Here is a 19808-nt window from a genome sequence, read left to right on the forward strand (position 1 = left end):
AAACCCTAATTTGTCATGAGAATTAAGAAACAGATCACCCAGACACGTTTTTTCTTGATTAAAAAAAATATTTATTTTCAGTAGGAATCCTCCTGCTGTGCAGTTTGCGGGTCACAGGTTACAGCGTCAGCTGATGGACGGCTTTCACCGTTCAGGCCCGTCCAGTCAGTCACTGTGTCCCCTGAAGCTGAATCCTACTGATCCGCTTCAACTCTAAGTTACACAAATTCATACAATTTGTTAATGAAAAACTTAAACAACCACGTCACCGGTAAATAATTGCAGTGCGAGCTCAGTTTAATTTTATCGCTTCTACAGCGATGATGTTGACCAGCATGACCGAGGAGGACACTGAGCGGAGGGTGGATGCAGGTCAGACTTTGGGAAGATCCCCTGATGTCTCTGAAAATAAATAGAGGTCATTTCGGCGCATGCAGAAACAAGTGGAGGACTGAGGGTTTGAGCCCCACAGTCAGCTGTCCCTGTGTGCTCATTGATTCGTTTGTACACAAAAATCTTGTTAATGGATCGCCTACTTCGTTCTTCACCGTCCACAGTATTACTGTTATTGTTAATTAATAATCACTTATAGGTTCGTTTGTCCGCTTGTTATAAATAAAAGCATTAGTGTCAGAAACATTCATTCAGCAATTACAAGGCCCAGCCCAAAATGACAGCTTTATTAAAAAAACAAAAAAGAAGAAGAAAGAAAACAAATGAATCCTGGCGGAAACAGCAGGAGTGAAACGCGCAAAAGCCTCTCTTAGCCACAGTCACGTGATGTAGGTGTTTTAAACCAGGTTTCGAAGCAGTGTTTCGAAACACCTGCGCTTCAGAAGCTCGAAACAGCATCGAAACTTCTGTGTCGAGCTTCCCATCCCTAATTTTTGTGTTTTCTTTCTCCCAGGCTTCGTGAGTGTTTTTTTTTTTTTATAAAAAAAAAGAAATCGTGAGACATGAGATGAGTTTAAAACATAAGAAAAGAATAAAAACAATGAATTTCATGTTCATTAGAGAAAAAATATCTTAAAAATGTGACGGGATTAAAAACTGTTTGTAGATGTGTGATAAAATTAAAAATATTTGTTTGTGGAAAAAGTACTTCAGGTGAATGTTTAAGATTTGAGAGTCTTCAGCAATAAAGCTGTTTTTGAGTAAGCTCCAGTTCATGTGTCCTGCATTTGGGCCCAGTGGCGGTTCCTGATATGGGCGACAAGGGTAGCCGCCCAGGGCGGCTTCTCATCTAGGGCGATCTAGGGCATACAGATGAATTGTTAATACAAAAAAAGTATCTAATCCAATCACTCAATCAATGGAGTAATCGACAGTTGCAACCCTATTTGGCTGTACTGCTTTCACTATGCTATATGAATAATCTCCACCTTCTGGTTTAGTTGGTGAGGACTGCCAGAGTCTGGCTGGCTCAAAGGCTGCTTCTCGCACACCTTGCAGTTGTAATTTACCTATTTTGTGGACCATAAGGCGCACCGCATTATAAGGCGCACTATCAATGAACGGGTCCATTTTCATACATAAGGCGCACCAGGTTATAAGGTGCATGATAAAACATATGTAGAACGAAACAAAAGCGTCAGGTAAGTTGAACTTTATTCAACTCATTCACAATAACTCAGAATATTGTTCAGTTGTAACAAATACAGAAAAAATACCCTCACATTTTAAATCATTTTCCACAAATCCATCAAATTCCTCATCTTCAGTGTCTGAGTTGAACATTTGGTCGATTTCTGCATCAAACGTGTCGGGTTCCCTCTCGTCATTATCTGAGTCAGTCTCGTTGTTGTTACTGTTTTGGTTGCGGCACACAGCAACCACTTAATTGTTAATAAAAGGGCAACGTTTGCTGGCAATCTGTCGCCATCTTCTTCAACATCTTAACAGACGCTACAATATATTCTTTATTAATGAGGGTAAGAGCAAGTCATTTCTTCATTTTATATAAAAGCCCTTCATAAATTATGTACGCCAGTATATTTACTGATTTAAGCAAAAAAACAAAAAAAAAAAACAAAAAAAAAAGGAAATCCCTTTTTGACACAACACCGGAAACCTGAAAACTCCGCTGTCACCGTGTTTTGTGTACATACAGCGCTCGTACTGCTCGTACGCTGTGGTGTCGCCCGGACCTCTCTTTGGCACCGGGGGGACAGCACACACACACCCGGACCTCGATTCGTCCTTTAGTGACTTTTGAGACAGCCGGCAGCGAGTTTTGTTAAACAAAAGTTGGCAACAGTGCCGGCCGTCGATCGCCAGATTACGCACAAATATGCAGGCCAGCATAGATAAAAATAGGCCAGGAACATGTAGAATAAAATCCATCATTGTTTTCTGCGGTTTACAGCGTCAGGTTTCCATTTTTGGAACAATGCTTCTTGTTGAATGTATCTCTGGTAGCTTTGGTTGCTTTCCACACCTGCTGCGCCGCACTTGTTCCGGTCTAATATCATCAATAGAGTCATTTTGTGAATCGATGATGGCCTACTTTAGAGAATTCAATGAGGCATTTGAACTGATCTGCCAGACCTGAGGCCATATCGCTGCAGACCACACAATGGTGCAGTGGTGTGGATGCCTCGGCCATTGATGGTCAGACGGCAGGGCCCAAATTCCACAGACCGACATTTTCTAACTATTTGAAAAGCGTACGCTGGGTGTTTTTTTTTTTTTTTTTTTTTTGAGAAAATTTAAGGATTTTAAGTGCGCCTTATAGTCCGAAAAATATGGTATGTTAAAATATTACTAGTATTCATTTTGAAAGAGGAATTCTTGTTTTTTTTTTATACCAGTTTGAATTTTGTTCTACTTTACATTTAAAAGAGTTAATGCAAACCAACCCATCTGTGGTATATTTTATTCACTAACCCAATGAGAATCGATAAGGAATCGAATTGATAAGTGATATCGATAATGGACTGTATACTGTAAATATGGTCATTAATTCACAGTATTTGTGTGAACCTGAATCCTGATGAAAAAAAAACACAAATACAAATCTAGATGGTTCGGACAAATGTTGGTGGATGGCTTAGTGTTGCCCGATTGGGCCAAATTCTACATTATTTTTTAGTTGGGTGTTATACTTTTAACTTACCCAGTATGACAGTTTGTTTTTTGTTATGTTTGTTTATAGTAATATTTCAGTTTCTTCCATGTTTTTTCAAATAAAATTTTAAAAGAAATTCTGACTGTGCCTGTGATGGTGGTGGGGGTCACCTTCTGTTAAAACCTGTCTGTCAGACCATGGCAGAAAGCTACATGCACCACACAGCAGGCAGAGGGCGCTCATTACCCCCCAAGTGCGGTGTGTGTGGGGGAGGTGGGTGGGTGCTGGGATTGCTCGCCCAGGGCGCCGAACAGGCTAGGACTGCCACTGTTTGGGTCCACCCCTTCCCAGCACACAGCCCCCTCCGTGACACTTATGTGTTGTGTTGCGCATTTTTGAAGACACGCTGCCGACAAAAAGATATCATCAGACATGAGATGAGCTTAAAACATAAGAAAACAATAAAAACAATGAATTACATGTTTATTAGAGAAAAGATATCTTTAAAATGTGACGGGATTAAAAACTGTTTGTAGATGTGTGATAAAATTAAAAATATTTGTTTGTGGAAAAAGAACTTCAGGGGAATTTTAGATCGATTGTAGATGCACAGAGTGCTTAATACTCCAACAGAGTTAAAGATAACCAGTTTAAACAGATTTATAGCCAATTTAACAAGATTTTTCAGAAGGATTTGAATTTAATTAAAAAAGAGAGATTAAGAGCTAAAAATTCTGAATTCTGAATCTTTTAGAACAACAATTTTCTGGAAGCAGTGATGTTTTGTACATTTTTCAGACTTTTTGTGGGAGGTTTCATGTTCTAAACATGAAATAATTTAATTTAAAGTCTATGAATAGCATCAAACAATCATCTTCGTGGTCTACTTGCAATAATAATAACTGCGTGTCATTGAAGCACAGTTACAACAAGGTTACACAGCCTCATGGTTAGCAGCAGTGCTACATTTGTCTCGTTTAAACACATAGACACAGCTTCCCTTCCACTCAGGGCTCTGTCTGCTGTCGTGATGCCGCTGGAAATGCGGCCTGTGTCGGCCTTTTGGGGGCATACACACAACACAGAGTGGAAATTATCATTGTACTTGTTTGGAGTTGTCTAAGATGTGAATGTGGTGCGTGTCTGAAGGTGTGCTGTTCATTTCTCTTCCTCTCTCAGGTGGAGACTTAGACTGCCTTTGCTGTTACTCCACCTGCGGGCGGAGCCCTCCTCTTTCCGGGCTCCAGCCTGTTCTCACTAACCACAGTATTCAAGGAGCGGTTTGAGCTGTTCCTCTCCGGCAGATCATTGTGACGCTTGCGGTGGTAATCAGGCTTTTTCTTTGTATCTGTTGCTTTTCTAATCCTGTTCGGAATGACTTGTGTAAGAAACAGCAGTGATGGAAGTTTCATCAAGTGTTGAAGCGCTCCATCCAAACGGACGTTTCCAGACGTCTTTCTAGCAGGTTCAATGCAAAAAAAAGGAAAAAAAAGAAAAGAAAAGCTTTTTTTTTTTTTTTTTTTTTTTTTTAAGCCTGTCATGTCTGGCATTTTTCGCAATCGGAATGATGATCCGAATGCACTGATGTACCAAACATATTTGCTTTTACAAGAACAGCACTATAAGTTTTCTATAGGCTATTCTTGTTAATGTTTTATTTATTTATCTTTTTATTTAGTTATTTATGCCAAGTCTGACAGGCAACAAGGAAGGGGCAAGAACAAGGGGGTGGGGGTGGGAACAAAAGGAAGAAGGGAAAAAAAAATCGAAGAAAAGAAGATATACACACACACACACACTCACACATCCATACACACACAGACAGACACACACACACACACACACACACACACACACACACACACACATACACACATTTTTATTGTTTGCAGTAATGTGTGTGTGTGCGCCTCTGTCATGCAGTGTACTCAATAATGAGGGCAAGAAACTGCAACCATGCCCCCCGCAATCCAGAGGTGAATAGGGAAGGACTCAGGGGACCCAGGCCATCCACAGCCCAGGAGCTCAGAAGACCTGAGGCCACACATCCTGATGGCAACCGCGTGCACACCCCAGAGGAGGCAGGAGGGAGACCACAGACGGAGCCCCCACGGTCAAAGGGCAAGAGTCCAGAGGGTCAGAGGCGACGAGCAGCCCCCCCCCCCCCGCAGACCGGCACCCCCAGCACGAGCCGAGCACGCGGGAGCAGCCCGACACCCAGCAGAGCCCCCCCACACGCCAAAGAGGCCCAACCCACCCCCAGGCCACAACCACCAAGGGAGCAGGTCAAAAACCACGCCGAGACATCCGGCCACACACCCCGGGACCCACGGGCACCCACACCCCAGGGGCAGCAGTGATGACCAGTGGGGAGCAGCATGGAGCGGTAGGGAGGGGTAACTCCCGCCCTCCGCAGCCGTGTCCCACAGGTGACAAGGCTCGGCAAGCCACAGACCCAGGCCCAGCTGCCCACACACACTCACACACGCACGCACATGCACACGCACGCACCAGTCGTTCACTCATGCACACACACTCATGCACACACACGTAACATACATGGACACTTAGTGTGGGAGAGCGGGTACCAGCACAGAGCCAGCGACAACCCAGGGAAGCAGCCAACCCAGCCCCAAATAACGAGCCAGTCCCCATCCCAGGCAGCGTGCATGAAACTGGGGTGTGAGAAGACCTGCCCACCCCCTCCTCCCACTCAGTATGTTTGGGGTGATGTGAGTGTATGTACTGAGAAGAATGTGTATGGCTGTGTGAAAACTACAGTGCTATTAAAATTGGAGGAACAGATGTAATATGAGCGCTGAATAACTTTGCCCATCCACACTGCCCCCCCAAGGCCCTCAATGTCTAAAATGTAAATAAAATTGAGGAGCAGGCAGCAGTGAACAGACAAGTGGGGCCACCTCAGCAGTGCCACCCACTAACCACTGTGTGACACACCTGCCCCCCAAGGCTCTATATGTACTATGATGTGTTGTTAACTGTATAATGCAATTAAAAAAGGAGGAGGGGGACATTACGCAGCACAGCGAGCAGAGCCAAGGAGGTGGCCCTACTCACTGCAGCACGAGCCCCCGTCCCCCAAGAACCTACGTGTGCATAATGTGATGTTTAACTGCGTGGGAGGAGGGGAAGGGTCAGGATAAATATGACCGGGAGGCAGAGGACTACCCCCCGGAGGAAGAGAGCCAGCTAACTACTGGCTCACTAGGCACCCCAGTTCCCTACACCCCCCGCAGCCCAGGGAAGGCACGTCCAGGGCCTGAGGTGACCGCACCCCCAGGACACCACCGCGCTCCAGGCCGGCACCCACCACACCCACTGCGAACACGACACAACACACACCCCCACATGCATACAAAAGAAAAGAAAAGCTTAATTTTATAAAGTCTCAAGTCCATAAAATGTGTGTGTGTGTGTGTGTGTGTGTGTTCACTGTGTTTTCTTGCCCCTCATATTTATAACTGCACGCACTAACCCACAAAATCCTAAATCAGTCACATGGTACGGCTGGCTGCAAAGCTTAGCACTTCACAAAAATCTTCCTGGATTCACTGTTGCCAACATTCTTGTCAGATTTATCAACTTTTCAGACCCCCCTAGCGATATTTTCCTTTCCAAAAAGGAACAGGGGGATTTTGGGATTTCTCGCAACTTTTTAAGACAATCCCAGCAAACTCTGCGCTGGATTACTCGACACATGCTTCGAATCCTCAACACAGAGACACATCACTAAGAAACAGCTGGATCTTGAAGAGTTTGTGAGGAATTTAGAAGCATTTTAGATTTGTTGTGGCTGCACCTTAACCTAAGAGCCCACAGCCATTTTTATTTGACAGAAAATTTATTCAGAATTAAAAATAAAAATCAAAACGTATCAAGAAATTTTCCAGAACATGTGAAACTGTCACAGTGGGTTCTTATGGGAAGTGATCATGTTCCAGGATTTGTAGGTTTATGTCAGGACATGACCCCTGGATGAATTTTTTTTTATTAAGGAAACTCTGCAGTTAATTCATCTGGGCCTGGGGATTTATTGAGCTTTAACATACTAGTAGATACTTCAGTGTACAGTATAGTACTGTACAGGGAGTGGTGAGCTCAGAGCAGCAGCCGCTCAACTGCTGATGGTGTGGAAACCAGTTTAAATGTAAAGATTTGACATGTAGAAAGGCAGCAAACGGCAAACAAACTTAGTTTATGAAGTGTGCTTTTGTGCCAAGGCTGATAAAGATGATTACTGGTGAGCTAAGCTGGTATCATCAGCAGAGGCAGTAGTTAGCTACACCCAGCACCTTTTTCTTACTCTTTCTGCTACCCAAATTAAACTAAAAGGTGTATCAAACCTATTCGTGGCCCAGTCATCATGAGGAGTGACCTCATTAATAAACTGGCCTGCAGTGCTAAAAGAAGAGTTTTTGAAAATGTTTTATATGCTTCTTAAATTGACCTCATCAGTTGTATAAAGATGGCCCTTTTCTTATCAGTGATATTTTAAGAAGTTCAAGCTGCATGCAAAGCATTGTGTAAGAATCACTTCTTTATTTCAGTGTGGGGGTTTACAGGCTTCATCTGGTCATGCATGTTAAGTATACATAGAGGAAGGACAGACACATCTACACTAGATTTTCCAACCACAGAAGACGCTGCCTTCAAACATCTTCAACATCTGAAGAAAGTGTGACTGCCATACATTATGTTACATGTTATGTGATCTACGTGCTGATGAGGTTCAAGAGATGAGAGCAGCAATGAGTTCAACTGCAGCAGCGAGTGGAGTCGTTCTCTTCCTTCTCTCTCTACCAGGTATTGTTTGTATCTAATTTTTGATTTATATTTAAAGTTACAGCACTGAACACATTTAAAGGAGTACTTTTAGTGAATAAATGCAGATGTACAGTGTGGTGTAAACCCTGCAGATCATCGCTCATCATGACTGAGCTGTTTTTAAGTGGTTTTCACTCCCTCACCATCTGTAGGACGAAACTGAAAAGAAAAGATGAAAGAAAAGTGGCTTCATTAACTCAGATTATTCACAGACATTAACTGGAGGATGATTTCTGGATGATAGATCACAAATGTAAAAAAATCAACAGCTTAAACATTGAAGGCCCATCATCTGCTCTTCACTAGATCCCTTTTGCATGAGCTGCTTTCTTGTTTCCAGCTCAGCATCGTCCCTGTTTTTGGGGCATTTTTACTTTTATTGGATAGTTGTACAATGTAGACAGACAGGAGCAAAGGGTCAAAGGTCAGACTTGATCCCAGGCCAGCTGCAGTCATGTGATGTACAGTTACCTGCTCACCCACTGAGCCAAAGTGGCACCCCAGCAAGATGAGGATTAAAGTCACTGCCTCAAATATAAATGTGTGTTTCTCACTATATAATGACACTTGGTGATAGTCATCAGTTTGCATTCACACTCTGCAGCAGCCTGACCCCAGACAAGAAAACAACCAAGCAGAGCAAACAGCTGTTTTCATGTTCTGCACCCTTAAAATATATATTGTGTTTTTTAATCCTACTCAGTACAGCTACATCAGGGTGCAGAAGTCTGTTCATTCACACTGTACCTTCAGACCTTTTATGCTGTCTTGTCTCAGCACACAGAAATGCTAACTGCACTGAGCATGAATAACTGGGTATTGTAACTGTTTCTGTTCATTTTCTTAAGATGAACAATTCAAACATTAGGCTGACATCAACAATGGAGGCAACAGTAGAAATGAACTGAATGGATAAACAGACCAGAAAATATACCCTGCTAAAATCCTTAAGACAGTATCCATGATGAGGAACGTCAGGAACAATAAATGTGTGCTGCATATTCTGAGGAAGGGTGCTTGGTGTAAATGAACTTATTCCTAAACAATACATGTTTTTTTTTTAATATAATTAATCTGACTGGTTTCTGATGTGTTCTGTGTTACAGTGGTACAGGGTAGGAATGGTTGGTCAGTGACCTACCGTCATACTCAGATCTGTGCCTTAAAAGGATCAACAGTGACCATAGGCTGCTCCTTCAAATACCCATCCAGTGAAAATGGTTATTTTACAACTGTAAACAAAAAAGTGTGGTTCGTTAAAGGGAATGATTATGACCCTGAAGATCTGAAAACAGACTCAGCGTATGCAGGTCGACTGACGTACAGTAATTATCAGCAGAGCTGCACTCTGAAGATCAGAGAGCTGAGAGAGAGCGACTCAGCTGTGTACAAGTTCAGGTTTGAAACAAACCAAGGACGTGGAAGTTATACTGGTTTACCTGGAGTCACTCTGACTGTCAGAGGTAACACTTTTATTTGGACATCAGTCAAATGTTGTTATGAACATGGTTGTGTGTGTGTTTGCATGGATGTCTGAGTTTCTGCTGTGATTTTATTCTTTCTTCACATAATTAGCTCTTCAGGTACATGTGGGCACTTCATCATATTATCGCAGGGCAGAACTGACATGTCAAAGCAGCTGTCAGCTACGTAATCGTCCCTCCTTCATCTGGTACAAAAATGGACAGAAAATTTATGGCCAAACCAACATGTATTTATACCCAGAAATACCAAATCCTTCAGATAGCTTCTCCTGTGCTACAAGTGGTCATGAAGCTCTCCCGTCTCCTTCAGTGTGTGAGTTTATTTCAGTAACATAACACCATCTCGTGAAGTCACTACAGACATTTGAATAAAAACAGTCAGGTAGGCCTTTTTACATTTTTGTTTCATCATACATGAAAATGATTACTCCACAATTTTCACAATGTTACTGTTACCCTTGAGATAAATTACCCAAAGTGGAGGATTTAACAACCTTATGTGTTTCACATCAAATGATCTTTTCCAGAAGTTGACAAAATCATTTTTGTGCCTAACCAAACCAACCTAAACCAAAGCCAAATCATATCATCATCTATTATGACCATCAATGTGGTAATTTTGAACCAGAGATAAGCAGCAGTGCCTCTAGAGGTCTGGTTGCAGATGCAAAGGCTGTCATGTGAAGAGGTAATTTATGCAGCAGGAGATGTTTTTATGATAAAATCTAAACTAATGTTAATTTTTTCTGTTCTAGATGCTCCAAAAGTTGTTTCAGCTGTGGCAAATTACTCTGCTGAGATGATGGAGGGCAGCTCAGTGACTCTGACCTGTAGCAGTGATGCTAACCCAGCAGCTAATTACACCTGGTACAAAGAACAAACAGTGGTCAGCAGACAACAGCAGGTCTTCATCAGGTCCATGAACTCCTCTGACTCTGGAGAGTATCACTGTACAGCTGAGAATGAGCTGGGTAGGAGGACATCTGAATCCATCTCTGTGGATGTGAAATGTGAGTGAAGACAGTTATGTTGGCAAAAGCAATAGTATCTAATAATAATATCATAATAATAATAATAATGATTACATATGATCTTATAGTCGCTGTAATAACTCAGCTTTCAGTGTTATTTCCATTGCCCATAACACAACAAACCCAACATGTTATTGAGTTCAGTAGAATATTAGTTAAAAGCTCCTGTGGTCATAAAGGAATGTCCAACTATAGTTTTTACCATAATAATGCCAATCACAGACAGTGACAATATTCTCAGTGTTTTATATTTATTATGATTTTAGCATTTCTTATTCCTGGTTCTTACTTGGACATTTGCTTTTGAATTGATGAGGTGAATAAAGTCATTGAGGCTCATATGAACCCCATTAAGATCTACTGAGACCTGTAATTATGAGTTCTTGAACTTGAACTAATTTGATTCTACTGTCAGGAAGCTGAGGGGCAGCTACCAGTATGTTTATATTACTGCTTCATAGCTTTTAGATTGAGCACCCAATATGAATGCACACTTGTAACCTGTTATATATATTGTTATACTTTCTACACCTCCTCCAGATGCTCCAAAGCTTCCCTCTGTGTCAGTGAGTCCCTCTGCTGAGATAGTGGAGGGCAGCTCAGTGACTCTGACCTGTAGCAGTGATGCTAACCCAGAAGCTAATTACACCTGGTACAAGGAGAACAAATCACTGTTTCATGGGTCAGTGGGAGAGCACAGTTTCTCCGTCCACTCTAAACACAGTGGGAACTACTTCTGCAAAGCTGAGAATCAACATGGACAGACAAACTCTTCATCTTTGTTCATAGATGTCCAGTGTAAGTAAACGAGTGCTAGTTGCTAATAATTGCTGTATTAGTTGCTGCTAATGTACTTTGTCAAAATTACATTACCAGCAACTTCAACTGTTCCTTGTGTCTATTGCAAATCTTTTATGCAAACTGTAGACAGTATAAAGCATAGATGCAGCTTCAGACCATTTTTCCAAGTGGAGGATCATCTGTGGTTTGTTCATTGGCACAGTATTTGTGATTGAGTCTTTGGCAGTGAGCAGATGGTTTTACAGTCAGACCCTCCTGTCAGGTCAAGTCCAGTTTTTCTAAACCAAGATGACGATGATGAAAATATTCATCTCAAGGTTTCAAAATATGACTTCAGAAATCAGTGGATGACTTAGAGTAGCTATCTCCATCATTTATATCGTCTATGCTAACATGCTAACTTATGATTATGAATGTGGTTAGGTGCCAGGTTTGCATCTGCAGGTCAGCTGTGGTCTTTCTGTGTGGAGTTTACGTGTTCTCACTGTGTGAGTTCAGGTACTCTCGCTTCTTCACAAGTCAATGGACATGAATGTTTGGATAACACTGGTCAACAATGATTTTGCTACCTGGAGAAAAATACCTGATAAAAGTCATTTCAGGTATGTTGATTCGAAATCTATAATCAGAATTTCTCTAGCACGTCAGGTTCTTGAGTTATGCACACGTCAATATTTAGCTAATGTATTGTTGTACTGATGCTTCTCACGCAAATGTGTGCTAAGATTTTCAAATTGTGAAATTGAACAGAATTTAGCAATAATTTGGCTGATTTTCGGGTGCCAAATCCAAATATGATCATTAAAATTCAATTAACTAAAGTTTCACTGACAATATTGAGGATCAACAATTCCAGAAATTTCCAATTTCTTATAGTGACTGCTTTGATCTGTCAGTAGATAAAACAAAGTTTTAGTGCTACATCAAGTGATGGAATCATGTTTCTGGGGCCGTCCAAAGTGATGCCAGCTTAAAGCTGGATCTTTGATGGACCCCAAGTCCCTGAGCTTATTAGAGACAAAGATTTCCATCTAAACTTGAACTAAGAGCACAGGAATCATTTGTTCAGGTGGTGCAGAATTTATTGGGCAACCACAAACTATGAAGAACTAGTTGACGACATGCTCATATCATTCAAACATGGGTTGCAGAATGTCGCTTAAGATTCACTTCTCTCATTTTCATCTTGACCTCTTTCCACCTAATTTGGGTGATGTGAGCGATGAGCATGGTGAAAGGTGCCATCAAGATATCTCTGAGATGGAGACCAGGTACCAGGGGCGCTATAACACAAACATGATGGTGACTGGTGCTGGTTTCTACAGCGTGAAACTTCCATGAAGCACAAGAGCAAGTGTTTGTCACACTTCTGAACTGTTTAGGCAGACTAACTGTGGACTGTATTAGTTTGAGATTCCTCATATGATTGATTTTGGTATCTGTGTCTTGTTTTCAGCAGTTGTATGTTCATGGTGTACTTTTCTAATAAAATCAGTGACGTTGAGTTTGGCGATGGGCATTTAGTGGCATAGTTATGTAGCTCAAGATCCTGATATGCTAGAGAAATTCTGTTTGCATATATCAGCATATTTAGGAAAAATCTGTTGTTGTTCCTCAGGTAGCAGACAAGAAAGTTTTTTTGTTGACCAGTGTAATCAATAATTCTAAATTGGCAATTGGTCAATATGAGTGTGAATCTTTGTCTCCTATGATAGACAATAAAGGCTGTTTCCTCTTCTTCTTCTTCTTCTTTTATTTTTTGACATTAAGTCACTAACAGACATTTTCTGTAAATGGATAACCCTGAGTTAAGACTAACATTACATGCAACACAACAGCTGTGTTTATGTATATTGTATTTTCAATCTCTGTATTTTCTGGTTTCCAACAATTTTAGTCTTTAACCTAGATAAAACAAGAGTTTCAAATATTTAAGACTGATCTCCAATGTGCTGCAGATGCTCCAAAGCTTCCCTCTGTGTCAGTGAGTCCCTCTGCTGAGATAGTGGAGGGCAGCTCAGTGACTCTGACCTGCAGCAGTGATGCTAACCCAGCAGCTAAATACACCTGGTACAAGGAGGATGAAGACTCACCAAAAGCATCAGGACAGAACTTCACCATCACTGATGTCAGACATGAACACAGTGGGAGTTATTACTGTGAAGCCAAGAACAGAAGAGGACGTCAGAACTCCACCTCTTGCCAGATTAATATAGCAAGTAAGTCATTAAATTAAAAATGTGCCCATTTTTCTTTGGATCCTATCGTTCATGCAATCAGATGAGCCTTTCTGCACAGGTCTCTGATAAAGGCACAGGCCTACATCAGTTACAGATCAGTGAATTTAGTTTATTTTAGCTACTGTCTCAATTAGTTAAAAAAACTTCAATTAATAAAAATGTCTCAGTGGTGGGCACTGATAAATGGCAAATCAAATTAAAACCGCATGTGGTGATGATCGGGCCCTCGCACCTGTGGCGCACGTCGACCCGCGTCACACGTCGACCCCTGGCGTACTCGAAAGTTTTTTGATTGTGATGTTGTACAGAAGGTCTGTAGCAAGTTTCATTCGTTCATTTGAAAATCTTTTGCTCTCCACATAGACCCAATGGAATATTTGGGGGGTGGTAAAGGCTCCAGCGTGCAAAATAGGGCATGGGTCTAATTTACTTTTTTGATCAGGGTGATGTCAAGAATGTTGAAAGAAATTGTCATACATTTCAGATAAACTAATTTTGTGGACGCTATACAAATTTTCATTTGCTTCTGTAGGGGGCGCTCTTTTTTTTTTTTTTTTTTTAAAGCCTGTCATGTCTGGTAGATCTTGCAAGCAGAACTGTGATCTGAATGCGTTGTTGTGCCAAACATATTTGCTATTTCAAGATGAGCTCTATAGGTTCTCAATAGGCTCTTCTTGTTGATGTTTTAACCCTTTATTTTATTTATCTGAGTTATTTTTCCACATACTATGTAACAGCCAGAGCTGACAGGCTGAAGAAGAGGAAAATAAAGAGAAGAAAAAGGGAGAGAGAAAGGGAGCAAAAAAAAAAAAGGGGAAAGAGCACAAGTCTATTAATCAGATACTTCATCACTTTAACATATAAAAAAATACTATCAATACTTGCAAAAATAAATTTGTGTGTGAAAAACAAAACTAACAAAGCATGTTACGTAGGGGGCGCTCTTGCATCTATAGCCTTGAATCCATAGTTATTTTAAGCTTGATCAAGCAAGGCATGTGTAAATGAGTGCACAAACAATGTTGTGTCAAGGGAGAAAAACAAAGGCCAAATTCAATGGCCTGGTGTGACAAGGCCGGTGAATATTTTGTAAAACCTTGCATAATTTTTGATGGGCTACTTGTCTAGATGATCTGGAGCCATTTTGGTCTCACTGGGTGAAATACATTAGGAGGAGTTGATTCAAATAGGAGGCCTGAAAATGGCAAAAATTGACACCTTCAATTGAAGATGCCGGACTTCCTGTAGGGTTTCGAGTATGGGTCCAAGAGACTTTTTTGTATGTCTTAGGATGTTACATAAGCCTGCACAATTTTAGATACGTAGATAAAATGTAGCTCTGGGGCTATTCAAAAAATATGGTATTTTATTATATTTGCAGGTACCACTAGGTGGCGCTGTAATGTTTGTGGACTTTATGCATATCAATGTGTTCAGGACAGGAGGCTTATCAAACTGATCAGGATTATGTCAGGTATCTTGAAATAAATTTTCATGCATTTCAGAGAAACTAATTCTATGGACGGTCATACAAATGTTCATTGGCTTCTGTAGGGGCGCTATTGCACCTATATCATTGAATCCATAGTTAGTGGTTCAGCCTCGGTGTGTATATAAGCGATTACAATTTTAGTCTGATCGGGCAAAGCATGTGCGAACAAGTGCACAAACAATTTTGGTGGTGAGGGAGAAAAATGAAAGCCAAGTTCTACGGCCTGGTGTGACAAGGCCGTTTAATATTTTGTAAAAACTTTGCACAATTTTTGTTGGGCTACTTGTCCAGATGATCTGGAGCCATTTTGGTCTCACTGGGTGAAATGCCCTAGGAGGAGTTCATTCAAATAGCAGGCGTGGAAATGGCAAAAATTGACACGTTCAATTGAAGATAGTCGACTTCCTGTAGGGTTTCGGGTATGGGTCCAAGAGACTTTTTTGTACATCTTACGATGTTACATGAGTCTGCAAAATTTCAGAGCTGTAGATAAAATGTAGCTCCGGGGCTACCCAAAAAACATAATATTTTATGATATTTCGAGCTGCCACTTGGTGGAGCTCTAACGTTTATGGACTGTATGCATATCAATGTGTTCAGGGTAGGATGCTAATCAAACCACCGAAGTTTGAGGCAGATAGGGCAATGTGGCTTTGAGTTACAGCCCTTTTTGTCTTGATGGTGAAACATCAAACTTTGCCCTCCCGCCAGGGTCACACCCTTTGGCAAAAACTCACAGTTTTAAAACAGTGTAAGACCAACTCCTTAAGGCTTTCCAGGGGAAATTTGAGATGGTTCTGCTCAACCACCTTGGAGCTGGACCTCAAAGTGTAAAACATGACATTTCCTGCTCCCACTAGGTGGCGCTGTCATTGTCATAAAATATTGCCATATGTATGTGTTCAGGGTCGGATGCTCATCCTACTGAGAAAGTTTGATCCAGATTGTATTATGTAGGTATGAATGAGAGCCAATCAAAATTTCATGGCGAAAGATCAAAATTCACGAGGGCAGAAGGGCCACGCCCCCTTGGCAAAAACTCACCATTTTTTAAATGTAGATTCCCCTTGCTGTGTAGATTAAACACACCAAATATGAAGTTGATAACATCCAAAACCTTTGAGTTATTAGAGAAAGTCCAAAGGGTGCAAATTGCCAAATTTGCATATTTAATTAAAAATGGCGGACTTCCTGTTGGGTTTAAAGCATAGCTCCAAAAGGATTTTTTTGTGCGTCTGGATATGATACATATGTGTAGTAAGTTTCATAAATGTACGTGAAACACAGCGGGGGGGCTCGACTTTAGGGGGCTCTACTGAGGCATTTTGGCTGGCCCTTGCCCGAGGCCATTAAAATATTTAAATTTTCACCAGGTGTGATGCATGTGCAAAGTTTCATGTGTTTTTGAGCATGTTTAAAGCCCCCCAAAGGCCAATTCATTTGCCTGAATAAAAATAATAAATGGAGCAATTACAATAGGGCCTTTGCACATTTGGTGCTCGGGCCCTAATAATACAACTGGAACTAGGTGTGTCCACAACTAGTCAACTAGAGGTTTAAATGTTGCCCCTGATAGTTGGTGCCAGTTGTGTCATTCTGATTTCATTAATGTTTAATAGCAGTTAACAGTTCAGAGATTCAGACATTATTGGCCACTGCTGAGAGCTGCAGCCTGGACAGACAGCTGCCCCCCACCCCTCTCTCTCTGTGAATGGAAATTGTTAAAAAAAATTAAATAAAAAACTAACAAATTGAAGCCCATCTGTAGTTTATGTCACCTTTATCAGAATAAACTGGAATATAACCAAGCAACAGAGGCTGTTTGACATTGACAGAGAAGATCTGGAAATCTTTTTTTCATGGGCGCAACTCACATACTGAACTGTGCTGTTCAACCTACAAATGCATTTTCTTTCCAAATGTGGCTCCATTTAAGGGGAAATAAACAGGCTTTCCCTCAGTGTAAGATTCATTCCCAATAACTCTTGTTACAGCAAAGAAAGACTTGACCAAACACAAATTTCCTTACTTTTTGTGCCAAGTTTATGTAGTAGAGATTTTCATTGACTTTTGGCAACTGTAACTGTGGAGCCTCTTAAAGCAATTAAAGGGCCTCTTCCAAAAATAATGGGTGAAGCTAATTCTACCTTTTCTGCATTTAGTGTTGGGGTAATCATTCACTTTACCGGGTGGCTGTAGCACAGTAGGTAGAGCAGGTCACCTACTGATCGGAAGATCAGCGGTTTGATTCCTGGCTACTCCAGGCTACATGCCAATGTATCCTTGGGCAAGATACTTAACCCCAAGTTGCTCTCCGACCGTCCCATCGGAGTATGAATGTGTGTGAGTGTTAGCTAATTAAAAAAGCACTTAGCTTAGTAAACATGGAAGTGCTTGTATGAATGGGAGTGCATGGGTGAATGTAAACATGTTGTATAAGCGCTTTGAGTGCTCATACTGAGTAGAAAAGCGCTATATAAGAACTAGTCCATTTACTATTCCCACTACATCCTCAAGTCAACCTTAAGTCTGGACACAACTTTTGGGGAAAAAAAATGTAAGTAATGTCATAAAAGAGTTGTGGTGTTAGTCGTTATTTTGTTTTACAAAATTTAGCAAGCATTAAATCACTCTTCAGGAGTCATACTGCAAACTAGAAGGTTTGGTCTGATATGTTTTATGTCCATTCCTAAATGGAGCCCAAATCTTGTAATCCAGTAACTAATTGTGAGGGTTTGGTCACTGTTTCGTAGGTTCAGTGAACTCAGCTGCAGTTGGATCAATCACTGTCCTCTTTTTGACTCTCCTAATCCTCTCTGCAATCATAGTCATTAGGTGAGCAGTTTGGTTTAACTGTTGTAATCAGTGATTAATATTAAATACAATCATTTCTTCAGTGATGTCGTCCAAAGATTCACTGAAATCTTCTTTCTTTGTTCCATGTAGAAAAAGAAGGTCCTTAACACAGTTTTTCTCCAGAGAGAGGCCAAACAGCAAAGTACAGGTAAGGATTAATAAGCCATTTGATAGCCTGGGTATACATTTATGAATTTGAGCAACAGAAAAATAAAACTATTCTGAAAGAACTGTGGTTATATCTCTGGCTGTGGCTGCACACAGTCATACAAACTCATCCACTAGGATTAAACCAAAGGGAGACAAATAGCAGGGGAACAAAATCCAGGTGCTGTAGCCTAAGATTCAGTTGGTTTTATCATTGTACATCTTACAGGCAGCAAACTAGTAGGACTGTTAAAATGGTACAGTGTGTAGGTGACTGTAGTCTACATTCTTCATTCCCAGCTTTTCCTACTTTATTCACTCAAAGTAAACCTTGTTTTCTACTATGGCTTTCCTTCCTGTCCTCTTCTTGTGTATCCTTCAGTTATCCTTCAGGAGGTCATTCTCACTCACTTTAACACAGTTGTTAGATGATGCTGTCATTCCTTTTTTGGGTATTCTTACCTCTCCAAAGAGTGTGGGATGTCCAACCATTTATTGCTGTCAGATTAATTTTGAGGTTAAATATTCTTATTGGTGAAATATTTTTCCCCAGCAAAGTGTGTGTCCTAAATATGAGGACCCTTCAGCTGCAGCACAGAGTGCAGCAGCAGAGCAGCAGGAGGACCTTTGCTATGCCAGTGTAAGTTTCTCAAAGAACCAAGACGATCCCGTCTACTCCAACATTAAGCCCACTAAACCCAGCAGGCAAAAAGAAGAGGACGAGGAAGAGGCCGAGTACACTCTTGTAAAGTTTAGCAATGGAGCCCAAGGGTGAGTCCCTTTTTAATTTGTCCATCCATCCATCCATCCATCCATCCATCCATCCATCCATCCATCCATCCATCCATCCATCCATCCATCCATCCATCCATCCATCCATCCATCCATCCATCCATCCATCCATCCATCCATCCATCCACCATTTTCTTCAGCTTATTCTTGTTTTTCTTAATTAATAGTCATACTATTGTGATACTGTTATTACAAGATCTTCATAATTCTGTGTTTTTATCCATCACAGATTAAGAGGTCAACAAGCTGTGGAAGATTCATGTGCACTGTACAGCACAGTCAACAAAATCTGCTGAGTACAAGCATGAACATGAATCTGTGGCCTTGCCCAGTGTACATGGTGGATGTATTCATAGAGTACAAAAAAATGCAGCTCAGAAAATATTGATGAATCACTGATTTGTAGGTGAAACATTTGTGCACTTGGTTTAAGCACAGATTTATTTTTCCTGCTCAGAGAACTCACTGACAGACTGCAGTACCATCACCAACCAGTGTCATTCACTTTACCTGTCAGTGCTGTGGCTCATCAGTATATGCATATTGTCAGTCTTACTTCATTCATCTTCTAATTAGTTAATTCCAAAGCATTACAGCACCTTCAGCACTGATAACTTATTGTTCTGCTCATCTCACAACTCTCAGAGCTTTTATTTGTCCTTTAAGACTGTGATTTGTTCACCAATGCTTTCACCCTCTGCCAGTAATCTGACTGGACTGTGAGAAATCTTGGAGTCATTTTTGATCAGGATATGTCCTGCAGTGCACATATTAAGCAAATATGAAGGAATGCTTTTTTGCATTTGTGCAATATTTCTACAATTAGAAACATCCTTTCTCAGAGTGATGCTGAAAAGCTAATTCATGCATTTATTACTTCTAGGTTGGACTATTGTAATTCATTATTGTCAGGCTGTCCTAAAAGCTCCCTGAAAAGCCTTCAGCTGATCCAAAATGCTGCAGCTAGAGAACTGACAGGGACTAGAAAGAGAGAGCAGATTTCTCACAGATTGGCTTCTCTTCATTGGCTCCCTCTTAAATCTAGAATAGAAT

At 41.0% G+C, this 19808-nt stretch overlaps 1 protein-coding gene across 1 annotated transcript in view; it reads left to right on the forward strand.

The window, feature by feature from the left end:
- LOC115790234 (B-cell receptor CD22-like) overlaps positions 1–19589 on the forward strand; it is a 34325-nt gene extending 14736 nt beyond the window's left edge. Inside the window, exons 8-14 of the mRNA XM_030743993.1 lie at positions 10152–10406; positions 10968–11225; positions 13187–13447; positions 17714–17795; positions 17907–17964; positions 18517–18734; positions 18985–19589. Coding sequence (XP_030599853.1) covers positions 10152–10406; positions 10968–11225; positions 13187–13447; positions 17714–17795; positions 17907–17964; positions 18517–18734; positions 18985–19051 — 1199 coding nt within the window. The 3' untranslated portion in view covers positions 19052–19589. The remainder of the gene's footprint in view (positions 1–10151; positions 10407–10967; positions 11226–13186; positions 13448–17713; positions 17796–17906; positions 17965–18516; positions 18735–18984) is intronic.
- The last annotated feature ends 219 nt before the right edge of the window (positions 19590–19808 follow it).

This window comes from Archocentrus centrarchus, chromosome 1, assembly GCF_007364275.1.
Source record: "Archocentrus centrarchus isolate MPI-CPG fArcCen1 chromosome 1, fArcCen1, whole genome shotgun sequence".
NCBI classification, from domain to species: Eukaryota; Metazoa; Chordata; class Actinopteri; order Cichliformes; family Cichlidae; genus Archocentrus; species Archocentrus centrarchus.